Source organism: Strix aluco, chromosome W, assembly GCF_031877795.1.
Source record: "Strix aluco isolate bStrAlu1 chromosome W, bStrAlu1.hap1, whole genome shotgun sequence".
Lineage (NCBI taxonomy): Eukaryota > Metazoa > Chordata > Aves > Strigiformes > Strigidae > Strix > Strix aluco.
In genome coordinates, this window is record NC_133970.1 from 24,589,282 (window position 1) to 24,612,565 (window position 23,284).

Consider the following 23,284-nt stretch of genomic DNA (forward strand, 5'->3'; position numbering starts at 1 on the left):
CTTTTGAAATATTTGCTGTATTTGGTCTGTCTGGGATGGAATTAACTTTCCCCATAGCAGCCCTCGTAGTGCTGTGCTTTGTAGTTGTAGCTAGAACAGTGTTGATAACACACCAGTGTGTTGGCTACTGCTGAGCAGTGCTCCCACAGCATCAGGGCTGTCTCTCCAACACCCCACCCCCAAAGGTCAGTTGGCTGGGGGTGGGCAAGAGGTTGGGAGGGGACAGAGCCAGGACAGCTGACCCAAACTGACTAAAGGGATATTCCAGACCATATGATGTCATGCTCAGCAATAAAAGCTAATAGAAAGGAGGAGGAGAGGGGGCATTCATTATTAAGGCATTTGTCTTCCAAAGGAACTGCTATGCATACTGAGGCCCTACTTTCCAGGAAGTGGCTGGACATTGACTGCTGATGGGAAGTAAAGAAGAAATCTTTTTGTTTCCTTTGCTTCTGCATGTGGCCTTTGCTTTTCTTTATTAAACTGCCTTTATCTCGACTGATGAGTTTTTCATCTTATTTTCTCCCCCTGTCCCGCTGAGGAGGGGAGCGATAGAGCAGCTTGGTGGGTACCAGCCAAGGTTAACCCACCACAAACACTTAAATTGTAAATAACTTCAAACTGTTCATTGTTTCACCTTCTTTTTCTAGTGAGAATTTCAAATTTGGCTTCCAAAAAGGACATGTTAACCTTGTGTTCAGCATGGTTGTTCTTAGGTGTATTCAGAGTTCTGGATGACTTGTTTTCCTTTGCTTCCACACACAGCCTTTGCTTTTCTTTGTTAAACTGCCTGTATCTTGACCAATAAGTTTTTAATCTTATTTTCTCCCCCCCATCCTGCTGAGGACGGGGAGTGAGAGAGTGGCTTGATGAGCACCTAGTGGCCAGCCACCACATTTGCAAAAAGTTTACTCAACAGTATAGAATCTTACAAAGGCTTTGTTTAGTTTTGTTCTTCAATTTACGTTGAATTCAGCCAACAGAAATATATTGAATATATGGATTTTTCTTAGCATGCAAGTAAACTTCCCCCTGGGGGGGAAATAGGAACTATTACTAGCTTTAGTGAGGGTTAAGTAAAGTAATGAGGATGAAATGTAAATGGTGGATGTGACTGTATCTGAGTGCTTGACTATGATTATGGTGAAACAGAAGCATCCTTTGACTTTGTAGATGATTCAATAGAATGACAGTCTAAATATGCCACTTTTATGTGTGATTTGTGGCTCTTACTTTTTAGCGACATTTTTGCAACTGAATGGCAAGTAATGCTGTACACTGGGAAAAGATGATCGGCCTTCCAAAAATAGTCTGACACATGTAGTTGTCCCTCATTACCATGTGGGACACAGTTGGCCAAGGCTGTCCTGATACAGTGCTGTTAAAATTCAACAAGAGTTATACAAGGAATGTATTTGATCATTGAAAATATTATTTTTTTATTCGAATTTTCTTCTCTTCTGCTCCTTTCTCTTTTTTCTCCCATGTCATTAGTTTGGTTTATTCATCAGACTTTCTCTTTAATCACTTCTTGTGCCTCCTTTTTTCCCTTTTGCTCCTTTCTTCTTGTCTTCTGTAAACAGCACTATAACTTGAAAATGTTTCGACAGTCCTGGGAGACTCTGGTGCAAAATATGTTTTAAATAAGACGAGGTAAACTGTATGTTCTCAGAGGAATGTACAAACACATGGTAACTCCCATTATTGATGTGTTTCTCTCCTTCACCTTAGGTGCGCTTAATGATCACAGATGCTGCAAGACACAAGCTCCTTGTACTAACTGGACAGTGCTTTGAAAACACAGGAGAACTCATTCTTCAGTCAGGGACCTTCTCCTTCCAGAACTTCATTGAGATCTTCACAGATCAAGAGGTGTGTTCAGAAAAGTTTCTTCCATACATTGTCATGTGATGGCACAGGTTTTTAGAAGACTAAAAATGGCCCTCTGTGTTGTTAGAGTGAGCATTAGCTAAGTAATGCTGATGCTCTTTACTCTTCATTGTAGGCTTTCAAGACATTTATTTAATTTACTTTAGTTTTGATGTAAATTGCTTAACAAAGGCATTGCTTTTTAATTGTAACTTGGAGTAACAGAAAACAAGGAACATTTTGACAATGGAAGAAGATAGTGTTGTGTTTAAAATATACACCTTGTTTATCTAAGGTGCACATACAAAGCAGTCAAATTGAATTTGACACCAGGTTCTTGCCTGGTGGCAGCTAAATAATAGGTGACATTAAATAAGACAGAGGCTATATCTGTTGGAATGGCTGTAGTTTTTTGCACCACCTACCTGCTTGGCTTCTTTACTGTAGTGTTTAAAATTTTGCTAGTGAAATCTGTAAATCTTGTGATTTTTACATACCAAAAATATAAGAATGAAGTATACCAATTTTTAATGCTGTTTCTTTCATGACTTGTTATTTTGCTGTCTTGCTTAATGTACTGCATCTGAAAGCTCCCATAGGGCAAGAACCCATAGTAAACAAGCTGTCACACTTAACTTGGCTGCTGTGTAAAATATATATTTAAATAAACTATATGGCTTCATCCCTAGGTATTTAGTTTCCAAAATTAATTAGGAGCATTTCAATGGAGTGATATTTGAAAGTTCAGCACTGAAAAAGAAAAGCTTGCACAAGCTCCAGTGTGACTTTATTGTATCCATTTGGGGATAGGCTTTTTAGCAGGGCCTGTTGCGGTAGGACAAGGGGTAATAGTTTTAAACTAAAATAGGGTAGATTTAGACTAGATTTAAGGAAGAAATCTTTTACAATGAGGGTGTTGAAGCACTGGAACAGGTTGCCCAGAGAGTTGGTAGATGCTCCATCCCTGGAAACATTCAAGGTCAGGTTGGACGGGGCTCTGAGCAACCTGATCTAGTTGAAGATGTCCCTTCTTGTTGCAGGAGGGTTGGACTAGATGACCTTTAAAGGTCCCTTCCAACCCAAATCGTTCTATGATTCTATGATCCTTTTCTCAAAGCCTCTTTGTTCAACATCTGGTTGTAGGGTTGGGGAAAGAACTGGATTCCTGATCTCTAAAACGCACGTGACACCTAAAAATCACTGTCAGTTCAGTTACTTTTCTGTGAAATAGAAAACCCGACCTTGCATCACTGGCTATTTAGCAACACATAATTGTTTTATGACTACATGCAAAACTAGGGGCAAATCCTATCATTACAGTTAGGAAGCCAAACCGTTGGCTGGAAAGCGCAGCAGTGGTGGTTGGCTATGAGTTACAGCTGCTGAGGGATTGCTGCAGTGGTGGGCGTGCAGGGTGTACTCCCATGGTCTCTGAGTAAAGCTCACTTGGCTTGTCTCTGCTGCTGGCAGCATTCTCACCAGCCAGCCAGCATGACTGTTTTAAAGTGTTTGCTTCCAGCTTATCATCTCTGAAACCCTGGGCTCCCACTGCTTCTAAAAGATTTCACAAAAGCAAAGGTCGTATTTGTCATACTGCAGTCTGTGTATGTGACATTTTTTAAAGGGTCCCATAAATGTGAAATTTTTAGGCGGTCTACAAATTGGAAAAAAGATTAGAAAAAATTTCAGTCTTTAATAATACTGATAGACCTTGGGCTGCCCAGTCCTCTGAGTTAGAGAATCATGAGTGCAGGAACAGTGACTTCCCATCTGTGGACACTGAAATTGTAAAGGATTGGTGGTATCAACTGAATGTTCATAAGTCCATATGGCTAGATGTGATTCATCTAGCAGATGTCATGGCAGGACCCCTCTCAATCTCTTGGGAGTCTGGGGAGGTCCCTGCTTACTGGAAGTTAGCCAACAGTATTCCAATTTACAAGAAGAGCATGAGGGAAGACCCAGGAAACTACAGACCTGTTAGTCTAACCACCATACCTGGAAAAATTATGGAGGAGATCATACTGGGTGTTATTGAAAGGCATTTAAAGAACAATGCAATCATCAGGCATAGTCAACATGGGTTCACAAAGGGAAAGTCCTATCTAACTAATTTGATCTCCTTCTATGATAAGGTCACTCACCTAGTGGATGAAGGGAAGGCAGTGGATGTAGCTTTTTTGGATTTTAGTAAGGCTTTTGATACTGTCCATCACAGCATCCTTCTGGACAAGTTGTCCAGCTGCGGGATGAGCAGGTTCACAGTGTGCTGGGTGAAGAACTGGCTGAAGGGCAGAGCTCAAAGGGTTGTAGTGAATGGGGCTACATCTGGCTGGTGGTCAGTCACCAGCAGTGTTCCTCAGGGATCTCAATTCTAGGGCCAGTCCTGTTCAATATTTTTATCAGTGATCTGGATGCAGGAGTTGAATGCACCACTAGCAAGTTTGCTGATGATACCAAACTGGGAGGTACTATTGACTCTCTCAAGGCACAAGAGGCCTTGCAGAGGGATCTGTATAGCTTGGAGCATTGGGCAATGATTAATGGGATGAAATTTAACAAGTCCAAATGCCGGATTCTGCATCTGGGATGGAGTAACGCTGGGCACAAGTATAGATTGTGAGAGGAGTGTCTGGAGAGCAGCCCTGCAGAAAGGGATCTGGGGGTGCTGGTTGGCAGCAGGCTCAGTATGAGTCAGCAGTGTGCCCTGGCAGCCAAGAGGGCAAACTGCAGCCTGGGGAGCATTAAACATGGTGTAACCAGCTGGTCAAGAGAGGGGATGATCCTGCCGTATTCAGGGTTGGTGCGGCCTCACCTTGAGTATGGTGTGCAGTTCTGGGCCCCACAGTTGAAGAAGGATGTGAAGGTCCTTGAATGTGTCCAAAGGAGGGCAACAAAGCTGGTGATGGGACTGGAAGGCATGTCCTGTGAGGAGCGGCTGAGGACTTTGAGCTTGTCTAGTTTAGAGAAAAGGAAGTTGAGGGGCAACCTCATTGCTTCCTGAGGAGGGGAAGTGGAGAGGGAGGTGCTGAGCTCTTCTCCCTGGAATCCAGTGACAGGACATGTGGGAATGGTTCAAAGCTGCACCAGGGGAGGTTCAGACTGGACATTAGGAAACATTTCCTTACCGAGAGGGTGGTCAAACACTGGAACAGGCTTCCTAGAGAGGTGGTCAATGCCCCAAGCCTGTTAGTGTTTAAGAGTTATTTGGACAATGCCCATTAGTAATATGCTTTCACTTTTGGTCAGCCCTGAAGTGGTCAGGCAATTGGACTAGATGATTGTTGTAGGTCCCTTACAACTGAAAAAGTCTATTCTATTCTATTCTATTCTATTCTATTCTATTCTATTCTATTCTATTCTAGGATTAGAAAAAAGTGGTTAGTGGTTTGTTAACTAGTGATTAGACGAAAGAATTCCTGTGCTGTCCTGACCCATAAGCATGTACAGTTTGATAAGTATTGTAGTAAAGTTGGTATTTCTGGTTTCTGTTCATTTTTATTTCACTGGACCAAACCTGAACTATAGTCATGGGATGTGCTTGCAAATAAGTAAATACTCTTTGAGGGATAATCTTATGATGTCGTATTCAGAAATCCATCTCTAGCTTGCAGGACTCCCTGCAGGCAATGCCTAAAAGTTGTTTTCAACTTGTCCCATGCCAGAAGTTTGAAGATGTCCCATTCCACTGCCCCTGCAACAACAGCTAGCAGAGGAAAACCTTTCTTTTTTACCTTTGTGGCCCAGGGTATGGAACAATCTTGTGTTTTCTCTGAGCAGCCAACTTGTTGTTTGCCTTCACCAGCTGTAACACCTTTAAAACTTGAGGATTCCTTGACAGATGTATCTCAGTGCTTGAAAAGATGATCAGGTTCTCAGATACATTTCTTTGCTCTCAGAGTGACTTTGAATCCAGAGGAGAATGAGCAGTTACATCTCTGTGTTATCAAATATCATAAGCAATAGAACTGTCGATATCGTTTGTGTCACCATTTGAAATGCAAATCCGTTAAAACCTTTTCTAGAGCACTCCTGATCTCGCTATTCCTAACAGATATGATCTATGTCTGGAATAATTTTTCTCCAACATTTCATTGGCCTGTGCTACCAGTGGTTTAACTGTGTCTGCATTATGTGTGCCAACTTTTAGGATCAAAGTCAGAATTTACGAGTATGAAACAGCAATCCAAATATGGTATAATATAAACTGGATAGGACTAACCCCAAACCTTGTCCCAGTATATTCATTAGCCCAGTATATTGCCATATGATTTTTTATCTAACCAGAAAATTTGCCCTATATGAGAAATGGTCCAGACTCAAGTTATGTCCTTATGCATGCAACGGACTTGGATTTATTCTTCCAGAGGAAGAAATCTTTTACTACTTTCGTCTCTCCCTAATAATGTGTTTTCAACCCTGACGAGAGACACTGCATAAAGTAGTATGCTCGAGATCCTAAATCTGTTTGAGAGCTGAGGTCTGTGCTGCCCTTCTTTTCTTATTTCTGTGGTAAACAACAGGAATGGTTCTTTTATTTTTCTTATCTTTCATCCTTTTCTGCTTTTACTCCTTTTATTTTGTTTTGCTTTGTTTTTTTCTTTGCTCTTTTTCAGACAAAGCCATGTCTGACACAGTGGTGAGATTTATTTATACTCTTAACAAATGGTTTGAATACAAAGTAAGGCCAACAAAGAAAGATAGAAAATATGTATTTTCTGCTTTATTTAGGTATTGGCTGGATTATTTTTGTTTAGATAACAGCCACTGTATCTTTGTTGCATTTTATTTTTGGTAAATCCTGAAAATAAATTATGTAATACAAAGAAAGGAAGCGAGACATACACACACAGAGGCCCACAGAGATCTACTGCAATCAAACATCATTATTTTTTTATATATCCATTTTTTCTGCTGATTCGGCTTGTGGTCCAAGACTTTCAAATTATTCAGCTGTAGCCTAATCTATATCATCTTTATGAAAACTGAACCTATAGCTTGAACTAACAAGAAAGCTGTGGTATTTTGCATGATACTGTGTTGGCATATTTTGTACTGACATTTTATGTCTGAATTACTTCTTTAAAGTTTACATAATTTGGTGGTCTCTTTATTAACCACAAATAGAACAGAAATGGGCTACATTTAACCTAATTTCCTGTTAAAAAAAAAAAAAGTTAAATGAAAGTCTCTGTGGAACTGGGAGGAGGTATAAAATACATCATACTGTTTCATGTTTCTTTGTGTACTAATCTGGAACCACCAAATATTGTTTTTTAATTCAGACTGGAACAGAAAAATAGCTCTTCATACTATGGCATAAAACTTTTTGGATTTTGTGCCATTATTTCAGTAGCTGATTTTGGTACTGGCATGTTATCAAACACTGTCAAAATTAATGGAGTTCTAGATTTTCACTTGTGGTCCATGAGCTTGCAACCAAAATAATGACAAGAGCATTTTTAACCTTAACACTTCTTTCTGGCTCTTCCTTTAGCCCTGAGTTTATATTTTTATTTATAAAACTACATATATATATAAAAAGCATTATAAATATATCATATATTGCATAATATCATAGAATCATTGGATGGGTTGGGTTGAATAGGACCTGAAAGTTCCAACCCTCCTACCATGGGCAGGGACACCTTCCACTAGACCAGGTTGCTCAAAGCCCCGTCCAACCTGGCCTTGAACACTTCCAGGGACGGGGCACCCACAACTTGTCTGGGCAACCTGTGCCAGTGCCTTGCCACCCTCACAGTAAAGAATTTATTCCTAAATCTACCCTCTTTCAGTTTAAAACCATTACCCCTCGTCCTATCACTGTCTTTCCTGTAGGCCCCCTTTAAGTACTGGGAGGCCGCTCTAAGGTCTCCCTGGAGCCTTCTCTTCTCCAGGCTGAACAACCCCAACTCAGCCTGTACTCATAAGGGAGGTGCTCCAGCCCCCCTGATCATCTTCATGGCCTCTTCTGGACCCACTTGAGCAGGTCATTGTCCTTATGTTGGAGGCCCCAGAGGTGGACATAGTACTCTAGGTGGGGTCTCACAATAGCAGAGTAGGGGGGGAGAATCACCTCCCTCAACCTGCTAGCCACACTTCTCTTGATGCAGCCCAGGATACGGTTGGCTTTCTGGGCTGTGAGTGCACATTGCTGGCTCATAGTCAGTTTTCCATCCACCAGTACCCCCAAATCCTTCTCCTTAGGGCTGCTCTCAAGCCACTCATCACCCAACCTGTATTTGTGCTTGGGATTGCCTCAACCTATGTGCAAGACCTTGCACTTAGACTTGTTGAACTTCATGAGTTCTGCATGGGCCAACCTCTCAAGCCTGTCTAGGTCCCTCTGGATGGCATCTCTTCCCTCCAGCATGTTGACCGCATCACACAGCTTGGTGTCGTCGGCAAACTTGCTGAGGGTGCGCTCAATCCCACTGTCTATGTCCCCAACAAAGATATTAAACAGCACTGGTCCCAATAATGACCCCTGAGGCATGCCACTCATCACCACTCTCCACTTGGACATTGAGCTGCTGACCGCAACTCCTTGAGTGCGCCCATCCAGTCAATTCCTGATCCATCAAGTGGTCCGTCCATTAAATCCCTGTGTCTCCAATTTGGAGACAAGGATGTCGTGCAGGACAGTGTCAAATGCTCTGCACAAGTCCAGGTAGATGACGTCAGTTGCTCTTCCCTCATCCACCAACGCTGTAACCCCATTGTAGATGGCCACCAAATTTGTCAAGGATGATTTGCCCTTAGTGAAGCCATGTTGGCTGTCACCAATAACCTCCTTATTTTCCATGTGCCCTAGCATAGTTTCCAGGAGGAAGTGCTCCATGATCATACTGGGCACAGAGGTAAGACTGACTGGCCTGCAATTCCCTGGGTCCTCTTTATTTCCCTTTTTAAAAATGGGGATTATGTTTCCCCTTTCTCAGTCAACGGGAAATTTACTGGACTGCCACAACTTCTCAAATATGATGGATAGTGGATTAGCCACTTCATCCGCCAGTTCCCTCGGGACCTGCGGATGTATCTCAATCATTTCCCATGGACTTGTGCACCTTCAGGTTCCTTAGATGATCTTCTCCTACAGTGGGCAGTTCTTCATTCTCCTAGTCCCTGCCCTTGCCTTCTGAGACTTGGGTAGTATGGCTGGAGCCCTTGCCGGTGAAGCCTGAGGCAGAAAGGTCATTGAATACCTCAGCCTTCTCAATGTCCCGGGTAACCAGGTCTCCCATTTCCTTCCAGAGAGGTCCCACGTTTTCACTAGTCTTCGTTTTATCACCGATGTACCTACAGAAGCTTTTCTTTTTGCACTTGACGTGCTGGAGCATGTCCGAAGAAGAGCAGTGAAGCTGGTGAAGGGCCTAGAGAACAAGTCTTATGAGGAGCAGCTGAGGGAACTGGGGTTGTTTAGCTTGGAAAAAAGGAGGCTGAAGGGAGACCTTATTGCTCTTTGCAACTACCTGAAAGGAGGTTGTAGTGAGGTGGGTGTTGGTTTCTTTTCCCAAGTAACAAGTGATAGGATGAGAGGAAATGGCCTCAAGTTGTGCCAGGGGAGATTTAGATTGGCTATTAGGACAACTTTCTTCACTGAAAGGGTTGTCAAGCACTGGAACAGGCTGCCCAAGGAAGTGGTTGAGTCATGATCCCTGGAGATATTTAAAAGATGTGTAGATGTGGCATTTAGGGACATGGTTTAGTGGTGGACTTTGCAGTGTTAGGTTAATGGTTGGACTCAATGATCTTAAAGGTCTTTTCCAACCTAAATGATTCTATGATTGATTGATCGTCCCTGGCCAGATTTAATTCTCTCAGGGCTTTGGCCTTCCTAACCTGATCCCTGGCTGCTTGGACAATTTCTCTGTATCCCTCCCAGGATGCCTGTCCTTGCTTCCACCCTCTGTAGGATTCCTTTTTGTGTTTGAGCTTGTCCAGGAGCTACTTGTTCATGCATGCAGGCCTCCTGGTGTTCTTACCTGACTTCCTCTTTGTCAGGATGAATCGCTCCTGAGCTTGGAGGAGGTGATCCTTGAATATCAACCAACTTTCCTGGGACCCTCTTTCCTCCAGGGCTTTATCCCATGTTACTCTGCCAAATAGATCGCTGAAGAGGCCAAAGTCTGCTCTCCTGAAGTCCACGGTAGGGAGCTTGCTGTGCACCCTCTTTGCCATCTTAAGGATCTTGAACTCCGCCATTTCATGATCACTGCAGCCAAGGCTGCCCTTGAGCTTCACACTCCCCACCAGCCCCTCCTTGTTGGTGAGAACAAGGTCCAGCATAGCACTTCTCATTGGCTCCTCTATCACTTGGAGAAGGAAGTTATCATCAGTGAAATAATATGTATTGATATATTTATATATGTTTTGTGGTTTAACCTCAGCTGGCAACTAAGCCTCACACAGCCACTTCCTCACTTCCCTACAGTGGGAGGGGAGAGACAATTGGAAGAGTAAAAGTGAGAAAAAGACAGTTTAATTGGGAAAGCAAAAGTCACGCACGCAAGCAAAGCAAAACAAGGAATTCATTCACCACTTCCCATTGGCAGACAGTTGTTTAGCCATCTCCAGGAAAGCAGGGCTCCATTATGTGTAATAGTGAGAAGACAAACGCCATAACTTTAAATGTCCCCCCTTCCTCCTCCTTCCCCCAGCTTTATATGTTGAGTATGATGTCATATGGTCTGGGATATCTCTTAGGTCAGTCCTGCCTGTGTCCCCTCCAAACTTCTTGTGCACCCCCAGCCCACTTGCTGCTGGGGTGGCGTGAGGAGCAGAAAAGGCCTTGACTCTGTAAGCAGTGCTCAGCAATAAGAAAAACATTCCTGTATTATCAACACTGCTTCCAGCACAAATCCAAAACATGGGCCCATACTAGCTACTATAAAGAAATGTAACCATCCTAGCCAAAATGAGCACAGCAGAGCATATATAAATATATGTATCTTACAATCTCACAAATACAAAACTTGCAACTGTTTGGATTTTTGTTGCAATGAATAATGTCTTAGTGTTCTGGAAAACTGTCCTGCAGTCTGGGAGTCAGGAGTCAGCCTGCAGAAAGAACTGTAGTAATGATGGTGTTGTGGAATACATCCTGTATGAGGAGGGGGTGAGGAAGGCAGCTGCCCTGGGAGGATGCTGGCCTCCTCTGGGCTGCAGTTATTCTCTGCCTGTTAAGAGGATGTGCTGTTTCCTTTAGATATTTGGATGGCTCTTCTGGATGGGCAGGGGCAGCAGATAGTGGCAGCTCTGATAGTGGCAGCTCTGGCATCGTTAGCCTCATGGCCCTCATCCCCTCTAAATATAAAAGCTTGTACCATCCTCCTATATAGAATGGAGGAGGGAAGGGGGAACCTTGGGGTACTTTCCTCCTTTGGGCAATGAGGAAGGCACCTTTCCGTATAAGCTGCTCCTTTGTATTTAAAAACATACAGTAGTAAACTAAATGTGCTAACATATTTCTTTAGCTTCTAGGATGTGTACTCAACAGTGCAGAAGCAAATGGAAAAGGTTTTATCTATCTGATCAGGAAATATGTTCTGACATTAATTGTCATTAAAAAACAAATTTACATGCATCTTGTTGTATTTTTGTTTTACAATCCTAGATTGGTGAACTGTTGAGCACCACACACCCTGCCAACAAAGCCAGCTTAACTCTTTTCCACCCTGAGGAAGGAGACTGGAAAAATTCCAATCTTGACAGACACAATCTTCAAGATTTTATTAACATTAAACTCAACTCAGCTTCCATATTGCCCGAAATGGAAGGACTCTCTGAATTCACAGAGTATCTGTCAGAATCAGTAGAAATGCCATCACCCTTTGACATTTTGGAACCTCCAACTTCAGGAGGCTTCTTGAAACTCTCCAAACCCTGCTGTTATATTTTCCCGGGTGGAAGAGGGGACTCTGCATTGTTTGCAGTGAATGGATTCAACATGCTTATCAATGGAGGATCTCAAAGAAAATCTTGCTTTTGGAAACTTATCCGGCACTTGGACAGGGTAGATTCCATTCTACTCACTCACATTGGAGATGATAATCTGCCAGGAATCAATAGCATGCTTCAGCGAAAGATAGCTGAATTAGAAGAGGAACAGTCCCAAGGGTCTACTACCAACAGTGACTGGATGAAAAATCTGATCTCACCTGATTTAGGAGTTGTATTCCTTAATGTACCTGAGAACCTGAAGAACCTGGATCCTAACTTTAGAGTAAAAAGAAGTGTAGAAGAAGCTTGTTTTACTCTCCAATATTTAAATAAATTGTCTATGAAACCAGAACCTCTTTTCAGAAATGTAGGAAATACCATTGACCCCATCATTTTATTTCAGAAAATGGGAGTTGGCAAACTTGAGATGTATGTGCTTAATCCTGTCAAAAATAGCAAAGAGATGCAATATTTTATGCAACAGTGGAGTGGTACTAGCAAAGATAAAGCTGAATTTCTGCTACCAAATGGCCAAGAACTAGACATTCCATTATCCTATTTCACCTCTGTCTCATCCCTGGTTGTGTGGCATCCAGCTAATCCTGCAGAAAAAATAATCCGAGTTCTGTTTCCTGGGAACAGCACCCAATATAATATTCTAGAAGGACTAGAAAAACTCAGACACTTAGATTTCCTTAAACAACCAGTGGTTACACAAAAAGACCTAACTGGGAACATTGCTAGTCCAGCTGTGAAACAAGCAAAGTTGAAACAACGAACAGACAGCAAGGAGAGTCTGAAGCCTGCTGCAAAGACACCAAGCAAGCCTGTCAGAAAGGAATCTAAAGAAGAAACACTGGAGCCTGCAAAGCCTAGTCCAGCACTGGAAAAGCTTCAGAAATTGGAAAGCAAAGAAAAGGTTCCTGTTAAAAAAGAGAAACCAGCAAAAATGGAGACCAAACCTATAGTGGCAGAAAAAGACGTAACAAGTAAAGAAGAGCAATTAGTAAAATCTGAAACTACTGAAAAACAAGCTACAGATGTAAAACCAAAAGTGGCAAAGGAGAAGCCAGTGAAAAAAGAAGTAAGAGCAAAACCTGAAGAAAAGAAAGAGGAAAAAGAAAAAACAAAGAAAGAGGTTTCTAAAAAAGAGGAGAAAATACCCATCAAAAAAGAGGAAAAACCCAAAAAAGAAGAGATCAAGCAAGAAGTTAAAAAAGACGTGAAAAAGGAAGAGAAGAAGGAAACTAAGAAGGAAGTAAAGAAAGAAGCTCCACCAAAGGAATTTAAAAAAGAAGGTAAAAAAGAAGACAAGAAGGAAATTAAGAAGGAAGAAAAAGAAGCCAAAAAGGACATCAAAAAGGTTCCTAAAGAAACAAAGAAGACAGCTGGTCCTTCAGCTGAAGTAAAAAAGCCAGCAGCAAAGCCTAAACCACAAAAGGAGGAACCTGCTAAAAAAGAAGCAGTACCTGCTGGAAAGCCAAAGGAAAAAGGAAAAATTAAGACTGCGAAGGAGATCGAATCCAGTGGAGTGCAAGCTGCCCTTGTAGCAGTTGGAGCCACTGCCACAACTGTAGCAGCTGCAGAAATCACATCTAGTGGAAAAGAACTTGAAGTGGAGAGATCCCTTATGTCTTCACCAGAGGATTTAACAAAGGATTTTGAGGAATTAAAAGCTGAAGAAGTAGAAACAATAAAAGAAAAAAACCCTCAAGATGCACTTATAGAGGATGAACTGAAACTCACTGGCACAGAACAAAAAGAGGCCTTTGAAGTCCAAAAAGAAAAATTAGATCATGAAGGACCTACTGAGTCCTCTGATGAAGGCATAACTACCACAGAGGCTGAGGGTGAGTGTGAACAAACACCCGAAGAATTGGAACCTGTGGAAAAGCACAGGGTTGATGACAATGAAAAGTTTGAAGATGAGGGAACTGGCTTGGAAGAATCATATGAAGCAGGAGATTATGAGGAAAAGGGAGAGACAGAAGAAGCTGAAGAACGAGGTGAAGATGAAGAAGTAAAGACACCACTGAACACCACAAAACTATATATGGAGGAAGCAAGAAAAATGGAAGATAGTTCAGAAGAAATAATGGCTGAAGCAGATGCTAACATTAGAGCCGAAAAATATATTGAAAAGGCAGATGATGAGGCATCAGATGAATGGGCTGAGGAAGACAGGGAAGAAGCAGTAGAAAAGGCAGAAACTGAAGAAACTGGAGAAGAGGAGGAAGACAAAGCAGAAGACATCAGAGATGAAGAGGAGACTGAAAAAATAGAAGCCGAAGAAGATTATGTGATGGCTGTGGTAGACAAAGCTGCAGAAGCTGGTAAAGTTGAAGATAAATATGGCCTACTCATAATTATACCAACAAAATGCTCAGAACCTCAGTCTCCAGCAGTTGAACTGGCCTCTTCTATCCATGATGAAACATTACCTGGTGGTTCAGAAAGTGAAGCCACTGTTTCTGATGAAGAAGATAGAGAAGATCAACCTGAGGAATTCACTGCTACTTCAGGTTATACACAGTCTACCATCGAAATATCCAGTGAACCAACTCCAATGGATGAAATGTCTACGCCGCGGGATATCATGAGTGATGAAATTAACAATGAGGAAAGTGAATCACCTTCTCAAGAGTATATGAACATTACCAAGTATGAGACATCACTGTACTCTCAAGAATTTGCTAGATCTAAACTTTCTCCGCTTCAGGATGCTTTTAATGGATTATCAGAAGGATCCAAAACAGAGGCCACAGAAGGTAAAGACTATAACGCCTCAGCTTCTACCATCTCACCGCCTTCTTCATTAGAGGAAGACAAATTCTGCAAATCTTCATTCCAAGATATATATTGGCAAAAAGGAAGTGAAAACCAAGGCACTGCCAAATTAGAAATCAAAGAACCCTATCCAGAAGATGGTGGAAAACATAGTCCAGCCAAGAGTCCAGCTGAGAGTTTGTCCCCTCCATCACCCATTGCCAAAACACCACTGAGTGAACGTAGTGTGAACTTTTCACTCACTCCCAATGAGATCAGGGTCTCGGCTGAGCCTTTCCCCATTGCTACATTGCCTGATGTATATCAAGAAGTTGCCGAAGAGCACTGTGCAAGCCCTGAAGATAAAACGTTAGAAGTAGCATCTCCCCCACAGTCTGCTGCTGGTAGTGCTGGCCACACACCTTATTATCAGTCTCCCACTGATGAAAAATCCAGTCAGCTTCCCTCTGAAACCAGTGAAAAATCAACAGAAGCTCCTGTTAGCTTTGAACTCAGTGAAGTCAAAGATGAGTCTGCAAAACCCAGAATAAGCCCTATGGATGAGCCTGTGCCAGATTCAGAATCTCCTATTGAAAAGGTTCTCTCACCTCTACGGAGTCCACCACTGATAGGTATGGAGACCACTTATGACACATTTTTGAGCGCTGATGTAAAGTCTTCCACCAGAGATTATGCAAGTCCTTCTGAGGGGAAACCTGAAAAAGAAAAATCACCTGTTCGGATGAGCCCAGCTTCTGAAGCCATCTCTGTGGGCTTTTTCCAAGAAAAACAAGATGAAAAAAGCATGGAGTTTATGGTAATTAAGGAAGGCTTCAGCCTAGAAAGGAAAATGGAGGATACAGAACCCAGCAGCTCACAGTCTTCACTGGTCTTGGATGAGCGGAAGTTAGCAGGTGATCTCTCACCTATTCAAATAGGTATCAGTCAGTTCAGTTTCTTAAAAGAAGATACCAAAATGTCAATTTCTGAAGGCACTGTTTCTGACAAGTCTGCAACTCCAGTTGATGAGGTTGCAGCAGAAGACACCTGTTCCCATATAGAAGGAGTAGTTTCTGTCTCTACAGCATCTGTTGCTACTACTTCATTTCCAGAACCAACTACTGATGATGTATCTCCTTCTTTGCATGCTGAGGTTGGATCTCCCCACTCTACTGAAGTTGATGATTCCCTTTCAGTGTCAGTTGTACAAACACCAACAATGTTTCAGGAAACAGACATGTCTCCATCTAAGGAAGAGTGCCCGAGGCCCATGTCAATTTCTCCACCAGATTTCTCACCTAAAATCACAAAATCAAGAACCCCAGTGCACGATCACAGATCTCCTGAGCAGTCAACTATGTCAGTAGAATTTGGTCAGGAGTCCCCTGAGCAGTCTTTAGTAATGGACTTTAGCAGGCAATCTCCAGACTATCCTACTGTAGGCACTAGTATACACCATATATCTGAAAATGGACTGACAGAAGTAGATTATAGCCCTTCAGATATACAGGAGCCTATTTTTGCACAGAAGATTTCCCCTGTGGATCAGTCATCTTACTCTCAGGAGAAGGATATTTCCGAAATTATTTCAGTTTCTCAAATTGAAGCTTCATCCTCAACTTCATCAGCTCATACACCTTCCCAGTTAACTTCACCACTGCCAGAAGAAACTTTTTCAAGTGCGGTTCCACCCAGAGATATGTCACTACATTCTTCTTTTACCTCAGAAAAGGTGCAGAGCCTAGGAGAAAAGCTGTCACCAAAGTCTGACCTATCTCCATTAACTCCAAGGGATTCTTCTCCTTTGTGCTCTCCTAGTTTTCCAGATTCACCTCCTGCAGTCACAGAAGTGGTGTCAGCTAGTCACACATCTTTGTTGTCACTGCAAGTGTCCTCTGTCAAAGCATTTGGTTACCAGGAACCCCTAACAAAGCACAGTCCAGAACTTTTAATCAGCCCAGAAAAAGAAGATTCAGAGAAAAGCAGCAGGTCACCAGAAGAACTTAGTTATTCTTACAAGGCCACAGAGAAAACTACTAGGTCACCAGAGGATATTAGCTATTCCTATGAGGCAGTTGCAAAATCTATATCACCTGAGGTCACGGATTATTCTTATGAGATGACAGGGAAAATCATACGGTCACTAGGAGTCACAGATTATTCCTATGAGAGAATTGGGAAAGCTACCAGATCAACTGATGCTATGGATTACTCCTATGAGACAACAGGGAAAGCCACCAGCTCACCTGAAGCCACAAATTACTCATTTGAGACAACTGGGAAAACCACCAGGTCATCCAAAGCTACTAGCTATTCCTATGAAGCAAGGGCACATTTTACTCCAGGAAAGTCATTAGCAGAATCCCGTCAAGATGTTGACTTATGCCTTGTGTCCTCCTGCGAATATAAACATCCTAAAACTGAACTTTCACCCTCATTTATCAACCCAAATCCCCTTGAGTGGTTTGCAAGTGAGGAACAGTCTCAAGATCAAGAGAAGCCATTAACTCAATCTGGGGGAGCCCAGCCATCTTCTGGGGGAAAGCAGCAAGGGTGGCAGTGTGACGAAACCCCTCCCACATCCATGAGTGAGTCTGCCCCATCTCAGACTGATTCGGATGTTCCCCCTGAGACTGAGGAATGCCCTTCCATCACTGCAGATGCTAACATTGACTCAGAAGATGAGTCAGAAACCATTCCGACAGACAAGACAATTACATATAAACAAATTGACCCACCACCTGTCCCGATGCAGGATCACAGCCCTTCCCCTAGGCACCCTGATGTCTCCATGGTTGATCCAGAGACTTTGCCCACTGATCAGAATTTGGGTAAACCTTTGAAGAAGGACCTCAAAGAAAAGACAAAGACAAAAAAGCAGGGTACTAAGACCAAGTTGTCTTCTCCTGTTAAAAAAAGTGATGGTAAATCAAAACAAGGGGCTTCACCAAAACCAGCTGTAAAAGAATCTTTAGACAAAATTTCCAAAACAGCTTCTCCAAAAAAGAAGGAGTCTGTGGAGAAGGCAACCAAAAATATCTCTAATCCAGAAGTAAAGTCTCGAGTGGAAGAGAAAGATAAGGACACCAAGAATGCAGCAAATACAACGTCCAAGTCAGCAAAGACTGAAACCACAGGTAAAGACAGATAGGAGTTCCCTAATGTTAAGATTTTCTTAGTTGTTGCAGTGAAGTTAGGTTGCCTTTATATCAGTTGAGAATGTGGTTTGTAGCAAACCCCCAATGTCCATGTTTTAAATATAAATCTGTGTGTTAAGGCCACATCTAAATGAATGAAATTCACTGAGTTAACTTTTGCAGTCTGAGAAACTTGATGTGTCAGTTTGCTCAGATGTAAAGAATTAGAGTGCATCAAATATAAAGAACTTAATACTATCTGTTTGAATTGTTAACCAACTAATAAAATTAAAAGTACCACCTTTGTAGGTGAAGTGAAATCAGTAGTAAAGTGAACCACTTCATTCATTGAAAAAATCATGTAGGCACAATGCTCTTAACATGAAATAATGCAAATTAATATTGCGAAAGGCAAAGGTACTATCAGACATTGGATGCTTTTATTACTTTGCTAGATTAATTTTCAAAAGAGTATTTAAAAAAATGATAACAGTAGTAAGAGCACTTTCAGTGAGCTGAGCATGTATATCACATAATCCAGTTAAAGTCTTATGCCATCAATGATGACTAAACATACAGAAAATTAATGTAATTTTGAATGACGGTTGTGTATTCTAAGTAGTAATAAAATATGAATTAGATTACTGAAGGAGGCATTGTGCTAGTATGTTGTTTCTGGCAGATCTTGTTAGAGTGTTTTGGGGATATTTTGATTTTGCTGTTGTCAGGACTGATGTTCTATTGAAAGCTTTTTACAAGGAGCAGGTCTAGGATTTAGTACAAGCAAACCAGCATTCAGCTATCTGTAGCTTCCCCATTTTAAGTGGTCTTCTGTTCCTTTCTTACAGCATCATTTGTATGTCTCAGATGCTTTTCAAAGCAGCAGTACAGTTCCTCATGCTGTACATTTCTCCAGCACTTTAGCTTTATATTAGATTCTTCTTCCTTGAAAGCATACTTTTCAGGTATACACTAGAGCTGAAGACAAGGCTCTATTTGATAATGACATTTAAGTGTAAAATGTAATGTCTAATATTTTATCCATTGTTAGTATCCACAGTTCAGAAAGATGTATCACAGATTTTTTATGATGAAAGATGATAAAAGATTTTGTATCATAACCAATAGTTAAAAACTATAATTCAGGAAATATCATATTATGATGCTTATTTGGCATATCGCCCTATGATGAACAGCAGGTCACACTAGACAATTGTATTGGACTTGCCTGGCTTTATAATATGTGATCCTAAATCTGATTGAGTATCTGATTGAGTATCTGATTGAGCGTATTGCTCAGATAACTTAGTTTACCAAACTTCATCCTCTGTAACATCATGAGAAGGCCAGTAAAACATAAATGGTGATCATCTAGATACAATTACTGGTTGAATCCTGATTGTCAGTTCACACCGTGATCCAGTGTGTAGCAAAAGCAGCTTTGATAGTATTTTTAATGTGTTTAAACTTTGAACTTCCTTTTGACTGAACCTCTTCTTAGAACAGATACTACACTATGTATAGCAGCAAAAACATGCTTCCCTATACTTTTTGTGATAAGTGGCTAGTTTGTGTATGCAAATAAGGATCCAGCAGACAAACAAACACTTGTTCTCAGTTTCCTGAAGTAATTGCTTTAGGAGGTTTCTCTGTTCTCCCAAGTTCCTCTTTGCCCCATTTCCTGCTCACATGTAGTAGCTTCCTGATGCACCTGTAAGACAGTCTGAGCATGTCAACAGCTACTATGTCTTCATATGTGCTGATACCCCAAATCTCAGGACCACTTTCTGCATGGCTCCCTGTGTGACCCTAGCTTTTATAATCATGCATACCAAAGACTTTCAAAAAGCTGTACTTCTTAAATTGGAAAATAATACTGCCTTTTATTGAATGGTAATTCAGTAATCACAGCCCTGTGTAGTAATTGTTGGATAATAGTATATTACTGGGAAAGGTTCAGTCAAATGTTGGTTATGTAGTAGTGAGTTTTTATTGTATGGAATAGTTAGTTACTTTTATTCCATTTTTTTCCTCCCAGTACACTTGTAATTTGCATACAACAAAGCTGGAACGTATCATTAGATGTAGGAGGGTAATGCCATAATTGTTTCAGGGGACACAGAAGTACAATCGTAGCTATGTAATGCTTAACCAACACTAGCAATTTTAAGAATATAATCTCAGCGGTTATAATGGTAATTAATAAATGCATGTTTTTAACCAGACTGAGATATATTCTTTTGTTGTTTGATTTCCAAAGGACCTGGGAATAATAAATCAGCAAAATCTACAGCAGTGCCTCCAGGACCTCCGGTGTATTTGGATCTGGTGTACATTCCCAATCACAGCAATAGCAAGAACGTTGATGTTGAGTTTTTCAAGAGGGTGCGGTCATCCTACTACGTGGTGAGCGGAAACGATTCTGCAGCTGAGGAGCCAAGCAGGGCTGTTCTGGACTCCCTGCTGGAGGGCAAGGCCCAGTGGGAGAGTAACATGCAGGTAGGCTCTTCACTCGTATTTCTACCTAGAAATTTAATCTTCTCTGGGAAGCAACTACAGGAAGTCAGAGCGCCTCTGGAGTGGGCGGTGGCTGCTGGGGACAGGAGTTCCCAGCCTGGGCACCTTGTTTCACCAGTGATGTGAGAGGACACCCAAGTGAAGCACAGAGCTGCACCATACTCATCTGCTCCCCCATTTCTGGCCCTTCTGACCTGTCTGGAGAATAAAACAGTTGGGAACTGGTTTATAGGGACATTTGGCTATTTCGTCTCGTTACTATACCAGATATGATCCAAATTTGAAAATCTTGTGGTTTGTAAGTAGGAAAGAAAAGTGAATGTTTCATGGCTTATATGGTAATCACGTACACTTAGAAACTTCGTGTGCCTTTCCAACATGACAAATAAGTAAACAAAGTATCTGGCCATAATCTGAAGAGCTGTCAGTGCAGACTACAGACCGCTACTTCTCTGGAAAGTTGCATCTCAACACCTTAGAGAACCAGGGTTTTATTCTGATAAAGTGCTTCTTTACAGTAATTTTATCTTATCTACGTATTTGTTTATTTCCTTTTATCCGTCCACTCTTTCCAAAAGGGAATCATACTTGTTGACCAGGACTTCTTACAAAGATATTTTTCTTATCAGTTGTTTCTGTTGTCCATTCCTCAGGAGTTCTGTTTTTTCTTGCAGGTGACCTTAATCCCAACCCATGACTCAGAAGTGATGAGGGAATGGTACCAAGAGACCCATGAGAAACAGCAGGACCTCAACATCATGGTTTTGGCAAGCAGCAGCACTGTTGTTATGCAAGATGAATCTTTTCCCGCATGCAAGATTGAACTGTAAGAACAAGACCACGCGCCACAAGATTTGTTTCCAGAAATTCTTCAGTTCGTAAACACCTTTTCTAAAAATTCAACCCATCTATTTCAACTGCTGAACTGTATACCTGCAAAATGTTATACTGTATCACAGTGATGCAAGTCACTAATATTTTTCAGTCTTTGCTGATTGCTGAGGGAAATAACAGCATTCCCGTAGTAGGATTCAAATTACTGCGAAAATACAGATCCAGTTTCATCTCTGCTGAACATTTGGAAACCATGTACTCACAACCCCAACTGACTTCTGCCCTCTAAAGAAACACAGAGAGAAAGAGAGAGAGGGGTAAGAGGAGAAAGTAATAAATAATTAGATCTCCAGTAGTCTCATGGCAATAGCTGTATCACTTACTGCAGTTTGTTTATGCACTCACATAAAAAGGAGGTTTTAAGTTTTTATCAATCTGAGCTGTCACAAAGGAGGTCCTTACTTTATAGAGTTAAGTTAACTGGAAATAAGAAGCAGCAGAATGTGGCTAGGAAGGGATGTACAACCTAAACACTCATTAGCAGTTTTTCACTTTAATTTGAACTCCGCATACTGACATACCATAACAATCATAGGCCAAATATGCACGTAGTCTGAACCTCATTCAGAATTCTAAAACCTTTCTTTCAACATGCAGAATTGTTGGCCTAAGGCATGCTCCCAGTAAAAATCTACTCACTCCAGTCAGAACTGACCAGTCCACATGCTTAAACACCCATGTCCACTGTCAACTAACTGAAGCAAAATACCAAAGCAGTTGGGAGTACATACAGTAGACAATTTGCCTTAGAAAGTGACTTGAATGTACAAAGAAACTTGATGCACTTATTCGTTAATCTTGAGACATCAGATTTCTAAAACATCCGTGTATGATCATAGTTACACCAGTACAGAAGTGTGAGTGTGCATGTGTGGTACTAGAAACCTATCTGACTGGTTAAACAGCTTGGTGTTATGAATTACGCATGTTAGTTCTGTGAACAATTCATTGATGCACCAGGATAGCTCAACAAGGCAAGATGAGCATTTTTTTGAAAGCTTCTTTTGTACTGTGAAAGCAAGATTGAAGTGGTGTCCAGTATCAGAGTTGCAAAACTTAGTGAAACATTCAGGATGATGAAAAAGGTTACCTGCAAGTCTGTACAGTATTCAACCTTCCTTTGTCTTACCTTATTTTATTTGTTTCATTTAAGAGTAAATATGGGAACAAATGTACAGAAACCTTTTTATTTTAGTGCTGCATGAAGTTTTAATTGATTTTTAACAAAGGTTTTCATTTGCAGGAAAACGCAAAGAAAAATTTTTCAGGTGAAGGCAATTTTTTTAGTGGTTTTGTAAGATAAATTAATAATGTTTAAGGTTCTAGGGAGAATGGATATTGAGGTAAGGTTTATTGAAAATAATCAACTGCCAATACCTTTTTGGTGGCTGGGGGGAAGGGGCACCCTAGTGGTAAAACTAACCTATTGATGATGACAGAAAATGGGATTTGAAATGTTGATTGCCTAATATTTACTAGGGTGTGACCTACATTCTTAATCCTCACAAGATTGTGAAAAAAGATAGAATAAGCAATAAGCTAAAATAAGTCCCCTTTCCTTTCCTTTCCTTTCCTTTCCTTTCCTTTCCTTTCCTTTCCTTTCCTTTCCTTTCCTTTCCTTTCCTTTCCTTTCCTTTCCTTTCCTTTCCTTTCCTTTCCTTTCCTTTCCTTTCCTTTCCTTTCCTTTCCTTTCCTTTCCTTTCCTTTCCTTTCCTTTCCTTTCCTTTCCTTTCCTTTCCTTTCCTTTCCTTTCCTTTCCTTTCCTTTCCTTTCCTTTCCTTTCCTTTCCTTTCCTTTCCTTTCCTTTCCTTTCCTTTCCCCCTTCCTCTCTCTCTTCCTTTCCCCTTTCCTTTCCTTCTCTAGACTGCTTGCAACAGAACACCATGCAGAACAGTACTGTCATTTAAGACAGTTCAGATTTTTTAGTCTCAGTTTTCTCCCAATCAAAAAATCTTGTTACACTGTTTGCAAATCTGAATTTAAAGAAGGTGTAAAGGCCTCCAAAATGAAGATATGCACCGGTCTGTATGATTCACCATTATGGCTGGTATTAAGTTTCACAATGTAGTGAACTATGACCTCATTTTATTTTCTTTACTTAAAATTTATTTCAATTTTACATTGTTAGGATATTTTTGTTTAATAGGTATATGTTT

At 41.2% G+C, this 23,284-nt stretch overlaps 1 protein-coding gene across 2 annotated transcripts in view; it reads left to right on the plus strand.

Moving 5' to 3' along the window:
- LOC141917685 (microtubule-associated protein 1B-like) overlaps positions 1 to 22,748 on the plus strand; it is a 128,463-nt gene extending 105,715 nt beyond the window's left edge. Inside the window, exons 4-7 of one of the 2 annotated variants that reach the window (XM_074811078.1) lie at positions 1,732 to 1,872; positions 11,489 to 17,717; positions 19,978 to 20,216; positions 20,909 to 22,748. In XM_074811078.1, coding sequence (XP_074667179.1) covers positions 1,732 to 1,872; positions 11,489 to 17,717; positions 19,978 to 20,216; positions 20,909 to 21,064 — 6,765 coding nt within the window. In that variant the 3' untranslated portion in view covers positions 21,065 to 22,748. Of the gene's footprint in view, positions 1 to 1,731; positions 1,873 to 9,958; positions 10,022 to 11,488; positions 17,718 to 19,977; positions 20,217 to 20,908 lie in introns of those variants that run through there. The other variant, XM_074811079.1, reaches the window with a different exon arrangement.
- Positions 22,749 to 23,284: the final 536 nt, after the last annotated feature.